Source organism: Lytechinus variegatus, chromosome 1 (assembly GCF_018143015.1).
Source record: "Lytechinus variegatus isolate NC3 chromosome 1, Lvar_3.0, whole genome shotgun sequence".
Lineage (NCBI taxonomy): Eukaryota > Metazoa > Echinodermata > Echinoidea > Temnopleuroida > Toxopneustidae > Lytechinus > Lytechinus variegatus.
Genome location: NC_054740.1, coordinates 21272443 through 21288688, shown reverse-complemented (window position 1 = coordinate 21288688; position 16246 = coordinate 21272443). Strand labels below are relative to the sequence as shown.

Here is a 16246-nt window from a genome sequence, read left to right as displayed (position 1 = left end):
AGAGTTTCAGGTCACATGACCAAGATCAAAGGTCATTTTGAGGTCACTGTAAGTCACTTTTGAACCAAACTTGGGTTTTAGCTGTACTTAGGAGACATGCATGTGTTCGGAGGTCACATGGTAAGGTCAAAGGTCATTTTGAGGTCAACATTAAAGTTTACATGCAAGACCCTTATGACAAGTGTTATTCCATCCCTTTTATTTTACAATGAACTTTTGATACAATTCTGTTGCATGCCCTTGCAAGTCACAATATTTCTGGTTACTTCCACAAGTGGGCGAGACACCACATCGCTTATGCCTTGTATTTCATTCATTTTCACTTGTTTTTTCCTTGTAGTTTACTTTGATGCTTCATATGTTAAACATTTAGTGAACACAGGATTTGGGTTCTATAGGGTTGTAATTCTACCAATTCTACCAATACTACAATTCAAATTCCTTCATAATGTTATCATATTTTTTTGCTAATTCTGCCACAGGGTATGCAGGAAGTGGTATACATACTATCATTTAAATTCTTTTTGCATTCCAATCATTTGTAAATAAATACATCATAATGTACTCATTTGTATTTAATCAATTAAGATAAATCAAAGATATGATATAGTCATAAGTACAAATCCTTTTACTCTTTATTTGTTGAAATGATGAAGATTGTTTTTTACAAGGGTGAACTCGTGATCTCTTTAAAGAGGGAATCCTAAGTTTGATGAATTTGAAAGCCTTTTGAGAAAATGAAGATAAAAATAATTTTAAGCCAATGGAGAGTGAGATTGAATATATGCTGGCTGGATCTATGGGAAATTTATTTATAATCATACAGTCTACAAAGGGTTAATATCTCTATTTTGTATTATTGCCTTTAAACATGCCCACCAAGTTAAGGTGCTTATTAATATGTAACTCTTTGTATGTGGCTGAAATATGCATATTTTTTAATGTAATAACAACCAAAAAGTTGCTGTAAGATAGTATTTAGTAACAACAATGATTTGTTATATGTACATGTTTATTGATATACATGTAATCCAATGGGATAGGATAAGGAGGGGGAGGGGGTAAATACTAAGATATAACACCCACTTTTAGTGTAGATTGCCAGTGTGGCTAATTTGCTGAGAGTATGCTAAAATACTTATTATTTTCATTATTAATATTATCTTATTGAGAAAAAATGAGACAATTCTTAGTGAGTTCATGTAAGAAAAAAAGAAAACATATCCTAACTTGTATGTTATTAACGTGATGCAAACTGCTCCCTTCCTGAAGTATATTTTCAAGGTAAAAATATAGCAGGTATCATTGAAATGGTATTTTATTCAAAGTTGTTTTACGGAAAGGTGTACTTTTAATTATCACCCGTATCAGACATCTGAGCTGGTCATTTACAAAACCGTATTGCCCTACATTTTCTGAATATCGGGAAGGGTAGGTATATTGTTTGTATTTTCCTCGGTCTCAATGCGCGTATTTACTTTGCATGCAGAGACGAAGCAAAATATACCTTTGTATTTTCCCTGGTCTCACATCCGGGCATTTGTGGATGCGTATAAAGAGATACGCTTCATAAGGATCCGCCCACCAACAATATACGTCATAATAAAGACAACGCTGAATCCAAGCGCTTGCAAGTACGTCATAATGGTAAAGTGCAGAGCCTAGACCGATATTAACATGACACAATAGAACTCTATTTTTAAAAGAAATATCCCCATTATTATGATTTTTGCTCTAGATATCTGATTTGGATGATAATAAAAATATTGACTGGCTCTTCTTTCGGGGAACATCAAATATATTGCCCTTAAATGACCCATATTGCCCTTGTCTAAAGACTCGGGCCAATATGATTCATTTGCTGGCAATATATTTGATGTTCCCCTCAAGGCCAGTCAATATTATATAAATAGTCACTCAAATTTTTTATTGAAGGGATAGGCCTTAAAAATTAACATTGGTATTTGTATTACCAAGAATTTCAGATTTAGAAATATTTGTGTAATTCTTTTATGTCTCATTCTGCCATAGATGGTTTCAAGAAGCATTGTAGCAACTCTAGCTCAGTATTGTGTATGCAATGACTCCATATGCTTGTAGGTTGTATCCAAAAATGTGGTAGCCTTGTCCCTTGCCAGTTTTTACTTTACTGCAATTGATTTTTTTAAACCCTTTTGATAATTTGTTGCATTTTTTACAACTTATTTTACAGGATAAGCTACACAGCATGAAGCCAAAAATTTGTATCTCTATTGTAAAACACATTAAGTATGAATGACGTCAATCGGTTTTCGTATGTACAGGGTATATGAGTATTAAAAGCAAGTGCTCCTTTAAAGAGTGGGCTTTAAATTAACCTGACTGAGAACTTGCTGAGAATATTGATTATTATATGTGCGTTCATTAATAGACATTAACAGGTATATGATATGCACAGCCTATACAAGAACTTAATAAATATCATAATCATCATTATCGCCGTCATCATCATCGTCATCACCATCATCACCATCACCCACCATCGTCATAACCATCATCATCATCACCATTAGCACCATCACCACCACCATCATCATCACTTATATTTTTTCATATGTTCTATATTTGAATGTGACCTGTTTGATAGTCAACACATTAAATTTTCACAAAATTATTGCTTAGTCACCTATTTCTTATGCAAAAAGCTTCAGTGCAAACTAGGTTCAGCAAGCTCCCTCTTACAATGAAAATGCATTGTCATAGCAGGGATATTATTATAAACTTTTATACAATAGATGTATAAAGAGCTAGAACCAGAGATATTACGTAGTTGAAAATTATAGCAGGCCCTGTAATGTAATACTACACATTTGTATGCTATCTTATAAATGTAGGGGATTTTTTGTCTTAAAGAAGGCAATATGTGCCCAGTACATTGGTATATTTAAAATGTATGTATGATTATGGAAAGACAAATTATGAAATAAAAGAAATACATTAACAACAATCTTTCATTAATATGTAATGTTTGTTATATTTATTGCTTACCATGTCAAGAAAAATATTTTCATTTGGGATACCATAACCACATACATGTTCATGTATTGCATTCTCTCTTTTATTGGTAATCAAATATATGAAACAACAATTACCAAATTCTCACCAGTGCAGTGAATTTGATGGCTCTTATTAAACATTTCGATTAAAAACTTTCATGAAATGGGACCAAAGAGTACAAAGGATTGGTCCAGACTGATCTTGTCACACAATTCTGAGTTATTTCATGGAAGTTTAAAAAAACTTTACTAATTGGCAGAGAGTAAATTTGTCATTGAAAATAATTGAAGATGCTTCGTGAGATTTTCCTCATGAGGAGGAGGTGCAAGATCATTGCTGTTTTTAGTAAAATAGGAAAATTAGGGTCAATATAAAGAAATGCTTGGTCATGTTCAGATTTTGATTTCTTGCCAAAATAGTGCCCATTCCTGAATTTTTTTATTCATCAGTTTCAGATGAAAGCCTATTGATGCGCACTTCCCTGAAATATCATTAGGGTCATATAAACAGCCGTTTCAGACAAAAATGAATTTTCAAAGACAGGATTTTTTTAAAATGCAACAAACTCAATGATCTTGTAATTCTTAGTGGAAGAAGATGCTTTATCCAAAGACAATATTGAGGTACAGCAGGGTTCTTTACATCAACCATTATGCTATTTTTTGGATTACTAGTAGAGAACTTGTACATCAAATAGGGGGTGTAATTACATGCACAGTTGCTACTGAAAATAATTTCATTTGTTTGTACCATGGAGGACATATAATCTTGTAAAACAAAAAGGGATGCTGTCACAAGTACATTCTTACTTTTCTCATTCTATTGCCATACAATTTGAAGTAACTGTCCAGAGAGAACTTTGGTAGGTGTTCCAGAGTGAAGGCATGTCAAATGGTAAATTGCCACTTGGTCTACTTTCCATTTGGTCTCATGCCACATGGTCTAATCCCAAATCGACAAGTTCGTCTTACCAGTTCTTTACTAACCATTTGGTCTAACCCTACCGAGTCTAGGCGATTAGATGAGCTGTTCATAAACAAAGTTATCATTTTGATGAAATGCAAAATAATAAGTAGGAAAAGGGGAAATTAGACCAAAAGATAGTTAGACCAAGTGAGAACTATATTTGATCATTGTTGAACCAAACACTAATTACAGGTAGTCCAAATCGATAGTAGACCAAGTGTTTAGAGCCATGATGGTGTATTTTAGACAATCTGTTCATGGACCAAGCAGATATAAAACAGTCCAATGACTGCAGGCTAAGTATAATCTCAAATCCTCTGTCTACATTCAGCTTGGCAGGAAAGCAGTTCCATAGTTCCTTCTAGAATGTCCAATGTCCACACACAGACATACACATTGTGATATCTTCAACTATCATCATACACTTGTTCCATCATCCTTTGACTTGGATCCACTTCCAAAGAACCTCTGAAGGAATGGCTTTGCTCTGTTACAAGAAAATGAACAGACAATTGAATTTAAGTGATGAATGAATGCAATTAACTTACCGGAACTTAGGGGTCTTACATAAAGAGATTTACAGCTGAACAAATATTGATTATAGGCTTATAACAGTTAATAAAAGGGGTAAATTTGAAGTTTCCATGATTGGTACATTATTAGATCAACTTCAATTAATTTTTTTACATTCTCTGTCTGATCCTAACACGGTCGCTCAAGATGTTTCATGCATGTATGTGGTGAGAAAGTTGTGTTTAATTGAAATATCCTGTGCCGTTGAGGCCGAGGTTGAGAACAGGAATGAAAGCGCTGAGAGTTGTTTAAGTAATGTATGAATGAGGGATCGAATTACCATTTGATAAATACAATAAATTTTCACACCAATTTTACCCCCCAAAATACACATTTTAAAAGATACTTTAGTATTTAAAATGATATTGATATTGCTTTACCCTTAATTTGCTTGCCAATGCACTGTACTAAACTAAATCAAATACATAATACAGTATTGATAATGTCTTTGATTAATATTAAGATTTAAAAAGCCTAAGGGAGAAAGAGTGGATTCCAACTTACTTTTCTTCTTCTTCTTTACTGAATGTGAACAGACCATCACTTTTCTCTTTATGTTCTGAATATGAAAGCAGGAGAGAGAGATGGGGGGGGATAGAGAGAAGAGTCAGGGTGTGATGGGAAAGAGAAAAGCAGAAAAGATAAAACAGATATTGATAGAAAGGGAGAGCAAAAAATATTTGGTAGAAAAAAAAATACACACTTTTAAATCAAAGAGGTCAAGGGAATAATTTTGGATGTGAATATCAATTTTTAATATAAATTCTAATTCTATGAATTCATACAGCATTACATGGGAAAATAAAAGGAAATTGCAAAATGTTTAGAATTTAATCAGTATGCAAGAGTGTTGGCTCAGTTATTAGAGCGTTCACCTCATAACTGGGAGGTCAGGAGTTCAAGCCCAGGCCGCGTCAGACCAAAAGACGTTAAAAGATGGGGAGTTGCTGCTACCCTGTTTGGCATTAATCCAAATATTTTAGAGCAACATCAATTTGGTGCTGCTCAGTGGCTGCCAGGCACCACAATCAAATTGAGCAAAATGAACTTTTGGAGGACTTCTATTTCTGATTTCTACTTTGAACAATAAAATATGGATGATTGTTATTATTTCATGTCTTGTAACAGTCTTAAATTACCTTTAAATTTGATTAAAATGTCATCAGTATAATGTCTTGTGAAAGTCTTATATTACCTTTATATTTGGCTATAAGTTCATCAGTATAGATTTCTTGTAATGGTCTGATTGGATTAGCTGCTGCCTCTATTTGTCTCTGCTTAGCAAACGCTTCTGCTGGTGTCAGTCCGACCCATTCTGCTTCTTCTTTCTGTGATAAGGGGAATGACAACATTTATTGCTTTAGTCAAAACTTGATACCAGAGGATTTTTTTGGTCCACCATTCATCTCTTCAAAAGGTTGATGCTAAATCATCCATGAAAAAAGAGTTATGAATAAAGAACCATTGGACACATAGATGTCTAGTTGTTCATACCAATTTATTAGTTGTTCTATATATTGTTCTATATGTTCAAATATAAATCTGAAGTAACAACCACTCGTAATAATTTGACACCAGCTTTTTTGTCTACAAATATGGTTTCTCTGAAAAGAAAATTATTATTTAAAATGAATGTCAACGTATAACGCTGTAGTTCCTTTTTATATGCCCGAAAATAAATTTTGTGTAATTTCTTTATACATGACAACAAATTATCATAATTCTTATTTCTTTGGGCATAAATAACTATAATTCATAATTGCTATATATCTAAACCAATGTAGCAATACAGGAATCTTACATTAAAGATGAGATAAGGTAACAGGAAGAACTTACTGGTATGACAAATCTTTTATATTTATTGCAAATTTGATCTCTCTTCTGTGGATCATCTGGATACATATCTTGAGGGTTGGCTAACCGTAGTAAGAGATGTCTCTTCAATATCATTCCTACTAATGAATTCAAGTCTTCAGCTGGTGTCTGTAAATATTTAAATAGAGATACATCTTAATTGTTAATACATCTTAGATAGAAAAATATTGACTGTTAAAAGCATGGTACATGTAAGCCTGTATAAAAGGGCCCCAAGTTGAATACCACAATACAAAACAATATATATAACTCTGTATTATGAGACCCTTTTAAGCCACTGGACGCCAATGACTATACCGCAAACAATCCTGTGAACTGTGGCCATCTATAATTATTTCCGATTTATTTATTCATTGCTCTCAAATGTCTGTAATTTTAGCTATATATCATTAGTATTCAAGTAGATTGAGAGTGGCTATCATAACCTGTTTCCACAAATTATCCCTTTACTCAACTAAAAGTATCCCCCTTCATAGATTTTTCTCTCTGCTTCATATTTTTCTTATAATAATGTTTTTGTATAAACTTGCGATATATGTGCTATGTCATGTGTATTATTTTAAAAAACTAGACCAGAAAAATTTGCAATGACTTGAATTGTTTTATTAGATGACAAACCTGTAGTATGTAGAAATCAAAGCCATAAGCTTCATCAATGAGGTCCATGACTCGATTCGTTGTTTGAATCTCAAACTTTTTATCCAGGATTTCACTGTACAACTTTCTCTTGGCAATTCGGGGCTTCCAGGTTTTCCTTAGTCTAAAATGATTTCATGAGATTGAAAAAAAAGAGAATTAAAATCATAAAGTCAAAGAAAGCAGGATTAAATTTTAAGATGGAATATTAGAGGAAGAGAAGGGACATTAAAGACAGGGAGCAGTGACAGAAAATTATTATGAACTTTCTTTACTATGATATAAAGTTTACAATACAAAAACAGTTGACTAAAAAACAGCAAAGTAATAAGATAATATATACATCTTTAATCTATAATTCAAATGTTGTAAAGAATAAATAAATATCTACAATGGCAAATCCAAGTTCTATGATATTGAATGAGTAGGGTCACTGAAAAATATCACTTTGTGACAGCAAGTCGATGAAAAAAAAATGAAGACTTGCTATGAAGCTATATTTCTTCATTCTAAAGTGTATTTATGGAGCATTGAGAGAAACTTATATTCATATCCAAATCAAGCGTAGGTCCCAAAATCAAGTATAAGTCCTTTGATTAAATGCAAATTTGTAACTGATTGATATTCAACTTCAACTCATCTTTCTTGCTATGCCCCATAATCAAAGTACTTGATTTGGGAACATACACTTATTTTGCTATTTTTTAAGGTATGTACATGTATCTTGCATTTCCCAATTAGTATTGAAGAAAAAGAACATTTATGGTGTTTTTTTTCTCATAATTCTGGAGGCAATTGGTGCTTATCCCTCATATGACTGAGAGCTCCTTACCTTACTCCTCTGTCTCCTTTTGATTTTCTGTATCCTTCTATCCATCCTTCTCCTCCCCATAATCCCATACGAGATTCAGGTGGGTAGTGGATATCAATTGGGACTCGGTTCACTCTCTTCCTATCACCAGTTACAGGGTCTTTCTCCCAATCAACTGGAAACAAAAATACAATTTAAAGGTAAATGCCAGTTGTAGTAACGATATCAAAATGAGTTCGTAAGAATCCAATGAAATGACCACCAACATGTCTGTTTATAAATAAAAAATATGTGTCAAAGGATTCTGGAAGAAATTGTGTAATTGCTGAGAAATTAGCAAATAAGCACAGGATTCGGGTCAAGCATCAGGCCGACATTCAAAGCAATAATAATACACTGTCCCACGTGCGCTATCTGTGTTGGTGATCTTCAGTGTGAACATTTTCAGCGTAGATTTCAAGATTTCACAAAGTTCAGTTTATGTAACTGTACCAGATCTAGATCCTCGATGATATACTGACAATTAAGCCTTGTTTTACAGACTTTCTCATGAAAGCCTTTCTCAACTACTGGCATTTCTCTTAAAGTGAACATCCAGCTTTATTTATATACATTCATTATTCCTTGTGTTCACAAAATGACACCAGAGCATCACATCCTAAGAAGACTGTGGTTTTATGAAGCTGCAGCTCCTACTAAAGCTTGGGATATAATAGTTACAGTAAGCTTTACATCCTTGAAAAAGAGCATCCTATAATTGCAGCTATCACTATAATCATTATTCCACAACTAAGATGAGATTCTTTTTTTTACAGAATAATCATCTCGAGTAAAGCAATTAAGATACATATCAACATATCTGAAAACATTTGGCAGCATAAAAATTAAGATCCTTCATAAAAAAATTATTAGCATGATAACTTAATACTTCCCCACTCTACTATCTCCTCCAAATAAAAAGACAATATCTTTACCTCCTTTATCAATCCAGTGAACGGGTGATGGTTCATATCCGATTCTATTCCACTTGAAGTAGGCTTGAGGAAGACGAGACCCTACTCCATCTTGATATATTTCCTATACAAAGAACATGATGGTAACATAAGAATAGCAAATCGAAGATAACATACACAACATAGATTTGAGCAATGAACCTACTGTTTGTGGCACTTGTAGTCTGCAACACCCTGTCTGTGTTGAGTCTATGCAATATACAAACACTAAAAAAAGTCTTTAATGTATAATTTTTGTAACAAGAAATATTAGATTCCAATCATTTATGATCCGAGTTTTATTACAATCTTTGGCATTATTTATTTGTTACAGACTAGGATGCTCAAAAGCTGAATTTGAGCACATTTCTGCGGGGCCCTCTATTAGTGTGTAATGAGTGACTTATTGCAAAAAAAACCCTTTTAGTTTGGATTTGAACATTTTAATGGATGGACTCCATTTTTTTTACTTGCTCCTACCTAATTTAGAGTTTTTTTAAAGGCCTACTCTTGGAAAAATTTGCAAAAATGTCCAGCAACCCTCAAATTGGCAAGAATCTGAAATATAGAGATTTAAAATAAGCCTAGCAAACTCTTAATCCTATCTGCCATCAATTTTTTTGTGGTTGAGTGGTTTAAGGTGTCAGAAAAACATCATAGCTCTACACTGCACCCTTGTATTGGAACGAATTTTAATGGCTTTTAATCCCTCCCTTTCTCATAGTTTTTCCTTTCAGTTGTAAAATACATGTAGCATTTATTTTATCCTAATTACAACTGACAAAAGTGAATTTTTACAAAAACAAGAAAATTTCCTAAATGATAAATATTCACTTGGTCTGACAGAATAATTGCAGCTAGGCATATTTAGCGAAGTTTGCTCTACTTTTCATATTTGCAAGACCAAAATTGTGTATTTCATTTATACATGTAGCTTCTCATCTTATTTGGGCAGAATGACCATCCTTAATAAGAGGAAAATGAATGAGGACAGGGAAGCATTTCATGATTTTGTATAGTTGTAGCAGTATGGATGGATTTACCCCTTACTGACCATCTAATTTTCTAAGCATCATATCTGCGAAAATATTGATAAGTTTTACCTAATTCTCATCTCATTTGTGCAGAAAATTGATCAGATCCCAAGTTTACATTGATATCAACATTGATGTTTACAATGATGACTCAGATTCTATGCACATAAATATTGGCGATCAACGAATACGACAATTTCAAATGTGCTCATTTGCACCCCTTTTTAGGACCGACCACCCGTCATACATCAATTTTACAAGCAATTTTTTGTCACACTCGCAAAATATTTCGGCTCAGTTCTAGATCTATGTCTGGTTGATTGTCTCGCTACTTCCACAGCAGTCTCCAGCACATGACTCACGATTGATGACAGATATTTGTTCTCAAAACATTTCCTATCTGATTTCTTGGTATGAACATATATTTTGAAGTGGGATTCAGTTCTGGTCTATACAATGTTGATAAATTCTATGAATTTCCTACCTTTTCATCCCTCTTTTTCTCTCATAAAATTGATTCTTATCCGACTTCAAGTTATCGTTCCGAAGTATGAAAACCAACTGCCTTGTAGTCTCCCCAGCCTGGCTCCCAGCATTACAAATACACAATTCAATTCATCCTCAATTAAATTCTATCTATTGTTTCAGAAATTCAAAATACATCACACACACCTTAAGATTTCAGAAAATTTGCAATTGTTCAATAAGAAACACGCACCTTTAAAATCTTGACATTAGGCATGTTAGGCCTTACATGATAATCAGTAGCTGGGACTGTAGTCTAAATCTCCGCTCATAAAGCACGCAGCAAACAACTCTTTGAAAAGTCAATAAAAAATAAAGTAATACTTGCCATCGGGTCTTTCTTTGCCTTTCCTCGAAATGTGACATTTTTAGGCTTAGGTGCTCTTTTCAGATTTTCCGCAATAACATTGTACTTCATAGATATATTCTTGAAACTTGAAGCCATACTCGACGATTTGATGTCTAGCAGCGCCAGCTAACGTTAGGCCATGTGTAGAGTTGGTTAATTTTTGACAGCAAAAAAGGATGGATGGATGCGCAGGGGCGGATCCAAGATTTTCGAAAAGGGGGTGGGCACATTTTTCCGAAGGTAATTTTGACAACCAAATGAAAAAAAAATGGTTTGCAACCAAAAATTTTAGATATTTCGTCCCAGAAATAATATGACAAGCAAAGAAAAAAAACTTCTGTTTCAACTGCATTTTTCCATTATTACAAATTTTAGTTTTGTTTCTCGGGGGGGGGGGGGGGGGGGGGGGATCTGCCAGTAGACGGATGGGTGGATGGATGGTTTCTCTCTCTTTCTCTCACTGATCCCCTTCTATCTACCCCTCTTTCTGAATACTCTATATGCCCCACCTACTCTCCACACAATTTAATCTAACCAATAAAAGAACACACAAATATATCTCTTTGATTTTTGCATATATCTTTATTTAAAAATAATTGTGCAAACCCACTTTGAGACACCTGTTTTAGCATTTTTGCTCATAATCATATAACAAATCCATCTGACAACAGCTAGAATATTGTTTATTTCTCTCTTTGATCAATTATTCCCTTTAAAAAATTAACCTGGTGATGAGTTGGTTTTAATAAAAGCAGAAAAAAATATTGGTGAAATTTTTATGAAAATCCCTCAAAGAAATCCAGAGATATAAATTTTTGGTATGTGGACTTGGTTTTCATTTTAAACCAAGTCCACATACCAAAAATTTATATCTCTGGATTTCTTTGAGGGATTTTCATAAAAATTTCACCAATATTTTTGGTATGTGGACTTGGTTTAAAATGAAAACCAAGTCCACATACCAAAAATTTATATCTCTGGTATGTGGACTTGGTTTTCATTTTAAACCCTTTAAAATCTTTTCATTCATCATTGTTCCATTTGAATATTTGATATCATAGAATTTATTTCGCATGATATAAGGGGGCGGGGGGGGGGGGGGGGGCTGACATGACATCACACATTGTTTTTTTTTTAATCCATAAATCTTTTTACTTTCTTTGGTGGATTTTCATCAAACCTTTGCCAATATTTTTTTCTCAAGATTTTCTGCTTTTATCAAAAATATCAAAACCGAATCATCACCAGGGTTAGCTCCCCCTATCAGACTTGAAACGCTTTTCCCCGGCTAAATTTGGTCACAGATGGGCTTATGGATACTGAATAGATGATTTTGATACATATCACATCAAATTTCACATAATACAGGCCTGATTCATGGTGGCTCACTCTACTAACAAATCTAAAGTATAAGGTAGAGAATTCATAAAAGTTACATACACTTCAGTTTGTGTCAGATTTTTCATTAATTTTGAAATAACCATTTAAACAAAATTTTGATATGCAATATATTTCTTTACTTGATTGATTGATTGGTTTAATTTGCCAAGTTTCCAGCATACAACAGAACAATAATAAACCAGGCCGAGACCTGTTGCACAAATCGATACATTTAAATGCAACTATTTGTGCAACAGTACCCAGAAAGCTTGTTTAAGGATATTTAAGATCAAAAGAAAAAAAATTCTGACCATTTAACTATTTCTTCATAAGAAAACTTTCATATCATTCATCACAAAGTCATAATTTCTTCCTTTTTTGCAGCTTTAAGAAAAAATAACACAAACTGGTACTCATGAGGGAACGTTACAGATTCCCAAGTATTTGATCAACACTCTATCATAAAGTAATAAATAAAGAAATGAGGATACAAGTTAATGGGAAATGAAAAACAGAAGGGAAAGGTAATATGGTAAAATAAATTCACACTGAATACAAGTATTCAAAATAATTCTTGAAATCTGTTTCAACAAATACAACATAAATGGTTGAACATTCATAAATTGGCAAAAATCATTTATCTCTTTGGCTCCTATTGGATTTCTTCATAAATAGCTTCATGAGCGAGTTGATATGGTAGCTCATAAAATGAGGAGTACAAATACACATGATTCCTCTTGCATTTGATGATAAATTTGTGTAACATACAGGCCTATGCAATTCATTTATAAATGTATTTTTTATTAACATTCTCTTTACACTTAACACATGCATCCATGCCTTTAGTATAAAGAGAATGTCAAATAAAAATTAAATTTTGAAAGGAAAAAGAACAGTTGTCATATTTTGATTTTACTTAATTTTAGCACGATCTTACAGCTAATTAAATTCAAACCAGAGTTTAGAATATATGAAATTTGCAAAACTATGCATCTTCACCCCACCCCCCCCCAAAAAAAAACCCTACACTACTTAACTTCTTTCTACTATGTAAAATATATTACTATAAACCTACAGTAATTGAATACATGACCAAAAATGGAATGACTTTTATATACATGATGTCTTAAAAATATATTCAACGCTATGTGTATCTAGTGCAAAATACATCTATATACATTACAAGAATACACTAATTCTGTTTGATCATTAAATATAAATAGAATTAATTGCATATTTACATATACTGTGCATATTGGAATTTTCAATTTTGTTCAATACGATTGCTGCACAAAGAATATACATTTTCAACATGGCACCAATTTATAAAGCATTCATGCATAATCACACAGGCAATTAAATAAAAACATTTAGCAGGGTATCATTTTATACAAATATAAAAATTATATCAAATGTAGAGTTTGAATTTCTTTTGAGATCTTTATCTTCATATTCTCAAATTATAACAATGATCCTCCTCTATCAAATACACCTATATACCATATCAATCTTGGCAAGTGAGAAAGATGGAAGATTTCAAATTGGCAAGTTTCTTGTCTTTGGTTTTGGATTATACTCAAATACAAAAAAAGGGATGTAAGCTCTAACAATTACCGGTACTGATAAAAAGACTTGAATTTGATACATCTATTACATCTAAAATGGTTGGTAATATCACAAACGTCAGAGATGTAGTTGAGGCCAGCCAAGAGGCCATATTTTTTTGCTAGCCTTGGTCTTGACATTGGACTGAGGCAATTAAACAAAGTCTTTTGAAGATGGTTTTCTCTAGTGCCCTTGTGACTCGGAAGCACCAGCCACAACTACAGCCCTGGCAAAAGTGTGAACATGTTGCACAGAAATTAGTAAAATAATAATTGAAGGAATGAATATCAAATCATAACTCTTTTTAGTTGAAACTCAATCTAATATGCAATACCAAACCATGGCAATTTACGTCAAAGAGTCATCCAGATACATGTATGATACATCCAACCTTATGAACATTTTTAAGTGTTCTGAAAATGGTCAGACGAACTGACTCACTTACGCCAAAATCTGTGCATCATATGCTCCATTCAAACCTTAAAACATAAATATAGGTTTAAAGTTACACAGACAGACTTGTGACAGCATGATTACACTATGTCAGGAGTTATGTTGTAAATTGTTGTAAATTGGTTGGTCTTCTTGACTAATTCCTTTGCACAAACTAGATTTCAGGCAGGCTATAGTTCATCTTCAGATATTTTGTTTTGTTTGATATTTCACATTGACTTTGTTAAAGCTTGTGTATAGTTTTGGTAAATCCACCAAAATGCACCTATCACTATTCCAATTCATTGCTAGCTAATATGAATGGATATGCCCTATTACAGTTATGATGTGGAGGATATGAAATGAAAATGTGTTTTACAGGATAAATTTTGCGATTTTACATGGAAATTTAACTTGATCGGGTCACCCGATCAAATTAAGATATCTGTGTGTTTTTGTCTTTCAATTAAATCCTATTCCAAATCATGGAATGGGCTGAAACTTTCAAGATATGTTCTTTGTCTGTAACTTTTGGATATCTAATCACTAAATTTATAAGATAAGTGCTTGAATGCCCATTTTTTAATTTAAAACAAGCATCGCCGAGAGAGGGCGCTATATATCCAAGATTTGAATATTTGAAATTTTCTCAGAGAAGTGCAGTTGGAAAAATATCCAACGGTCTCTACGCTTCAGTAAGACTGTCATATTAGATGATATTCGATTATCAATCACATTATTGACCCTTTACCAAAGCTATACACAGGCTTTAACAAAGATGTTGTTATTAGCTATAAGTCCTTTAACTGATGAACTTTTTCATAAATGATTGAACAAGCTTTATAATGATGTACTAAGACTTTTTCACATACATGTATAAGACAAAAGGGACCAAGAACAATGTTAAATTACTTTAATCACATTTTTAACCAAATGCTATCAAAGTGTAATCAAACAAATAATTCAAATAAATTAAATTCAACTCTTTCCAATTTCATTTCAAACATAGGGCTACATGAAACACAAAAATACTTTTGTGACATAACATTTTAAAATGAGAATACTTGATTAAAATAAGCACCAAATATTTCGGTTACTGATCATTAGTATTATAAATTGATGTTTCTTTGTTTTCCTTCTTTCATAGAAGCATCTTTACACCAGGGTTATCTTCCCTTTTAATAAAGTTGCTCTAAAATACTTGAATACATTAATAGTGTATGTTTCACAATCATTAAGAAATGACAATACTGTCAAAACATTTTTTCAAGTGGTCCAATCTTCACTGATTGCACAAAACAACGTTTTTTTTTATTTCATTCATACATTGATCAAATGGAATAAAATTAATTATAATGAGTTTCACATTGCACAAGCTAATACTAAGCAAAAATTCACTCATCAAATTTTTGGTTCACATTTGGCAAAATTCAGGCAAGAAAATCAACATGGAATTACAAAATGGCATGAAATCAAGAATACATTGGTTAATCAAAGTGTAAATTAAAACAGCATACAGAGTTTTACAAATGCAATCAAAATTCACAAAAATTTATATAAATGCATAAATTATGTATGAAATGCATGACAATGATGAAATGCATAAGTACGTAAACACAACTCATACATGACAAAAATAACTATTTTACAAGACATGATAAAAGGGAAACCATTTACAATGATAGAAAACCAAGTGGAATGCCTCTGGCGGTCTCACCTGCATCACGCTATTCAATATAGCAGCAGTGCTGACTTTGAAAACTACGATGACTCGCACAAGATATTCAGTGATACTTGGTTACTCTTATTTCCACGTTTTATGAACTAGACCAATACACTTACAGAGATATGATGGTAATTCAACAAATACCCCCAACGTGGCCAAAGTTCATTGACCGTACATGACCTTTGACTTTGATCATGTGACCTGAGACAAAAAATTAAGGTGAAAATCAAGGAGAATAATATAAGTAAATTGAGAGGTCTGATCAACAGCTTAGATCACAAGAATAAGAGTGATTAGAATCAAGGG

At 32.9% G+C, this 16246-nt stretch overlaps 1 protein-coding gene across 1 annotated transcript; it reads right to left on the bottom strand.

The window, feature by feature from the left end:
• Positions 1-2999: 2999 nt before the first annotated feature.
• On the bottom strand, positions 3000-10940 carry LOC121409013 (39S ribosomal protein L28, mitochondrial-like). Its single transcript, XM_041600788.1, has 8 exons — positions 10777-10940; positions 8872-8974; positions 7919-8072; positions 7069-7210; positions 6412-6558; positions 5771-5903; positions 5080-5134; positions 3000-4489 (listed from the first exon to the last, which is right to left on the bottom strand). The coding sequence occupies exons 1-8, from the start codon at positions 10891-10893 to the stop codon at positions 4420-4422; spliced, it is 921 nt and encodes a 306-aa protein (XP_041456722.1). The 5' UTR covers positions 10894-10940; the 3' UTR covers positions 3000-4419.
• Between the last annotated feature and the right edge of the window lie 5306 nt (positions 10941-16246).

Bases quoted from the DNA above. Each gene is read 5' to 3' on its own strand.
- LOC121409013 (XM_041600788.1), bottom strand. From the start codon at position 10,893: ATGGCTTCAAGTTTCAAGAATATATCTATGAAGTACAATGTTATTGCG. The intron at 6,559-7,068 runs GTTTGTCATCTA...AAATATTTACAG, and splicing joins TTGATTTCTACATACTACAG to ACACCAGCTGAAGACTTGAA. The intron at 5,904-6,411 runs GTAAGTTCTTCC...CCCTTATCACAG, and splicing joins ATAAAAGATTTGTCATACCA to AAAGAAGAAGCAGAATGGGT.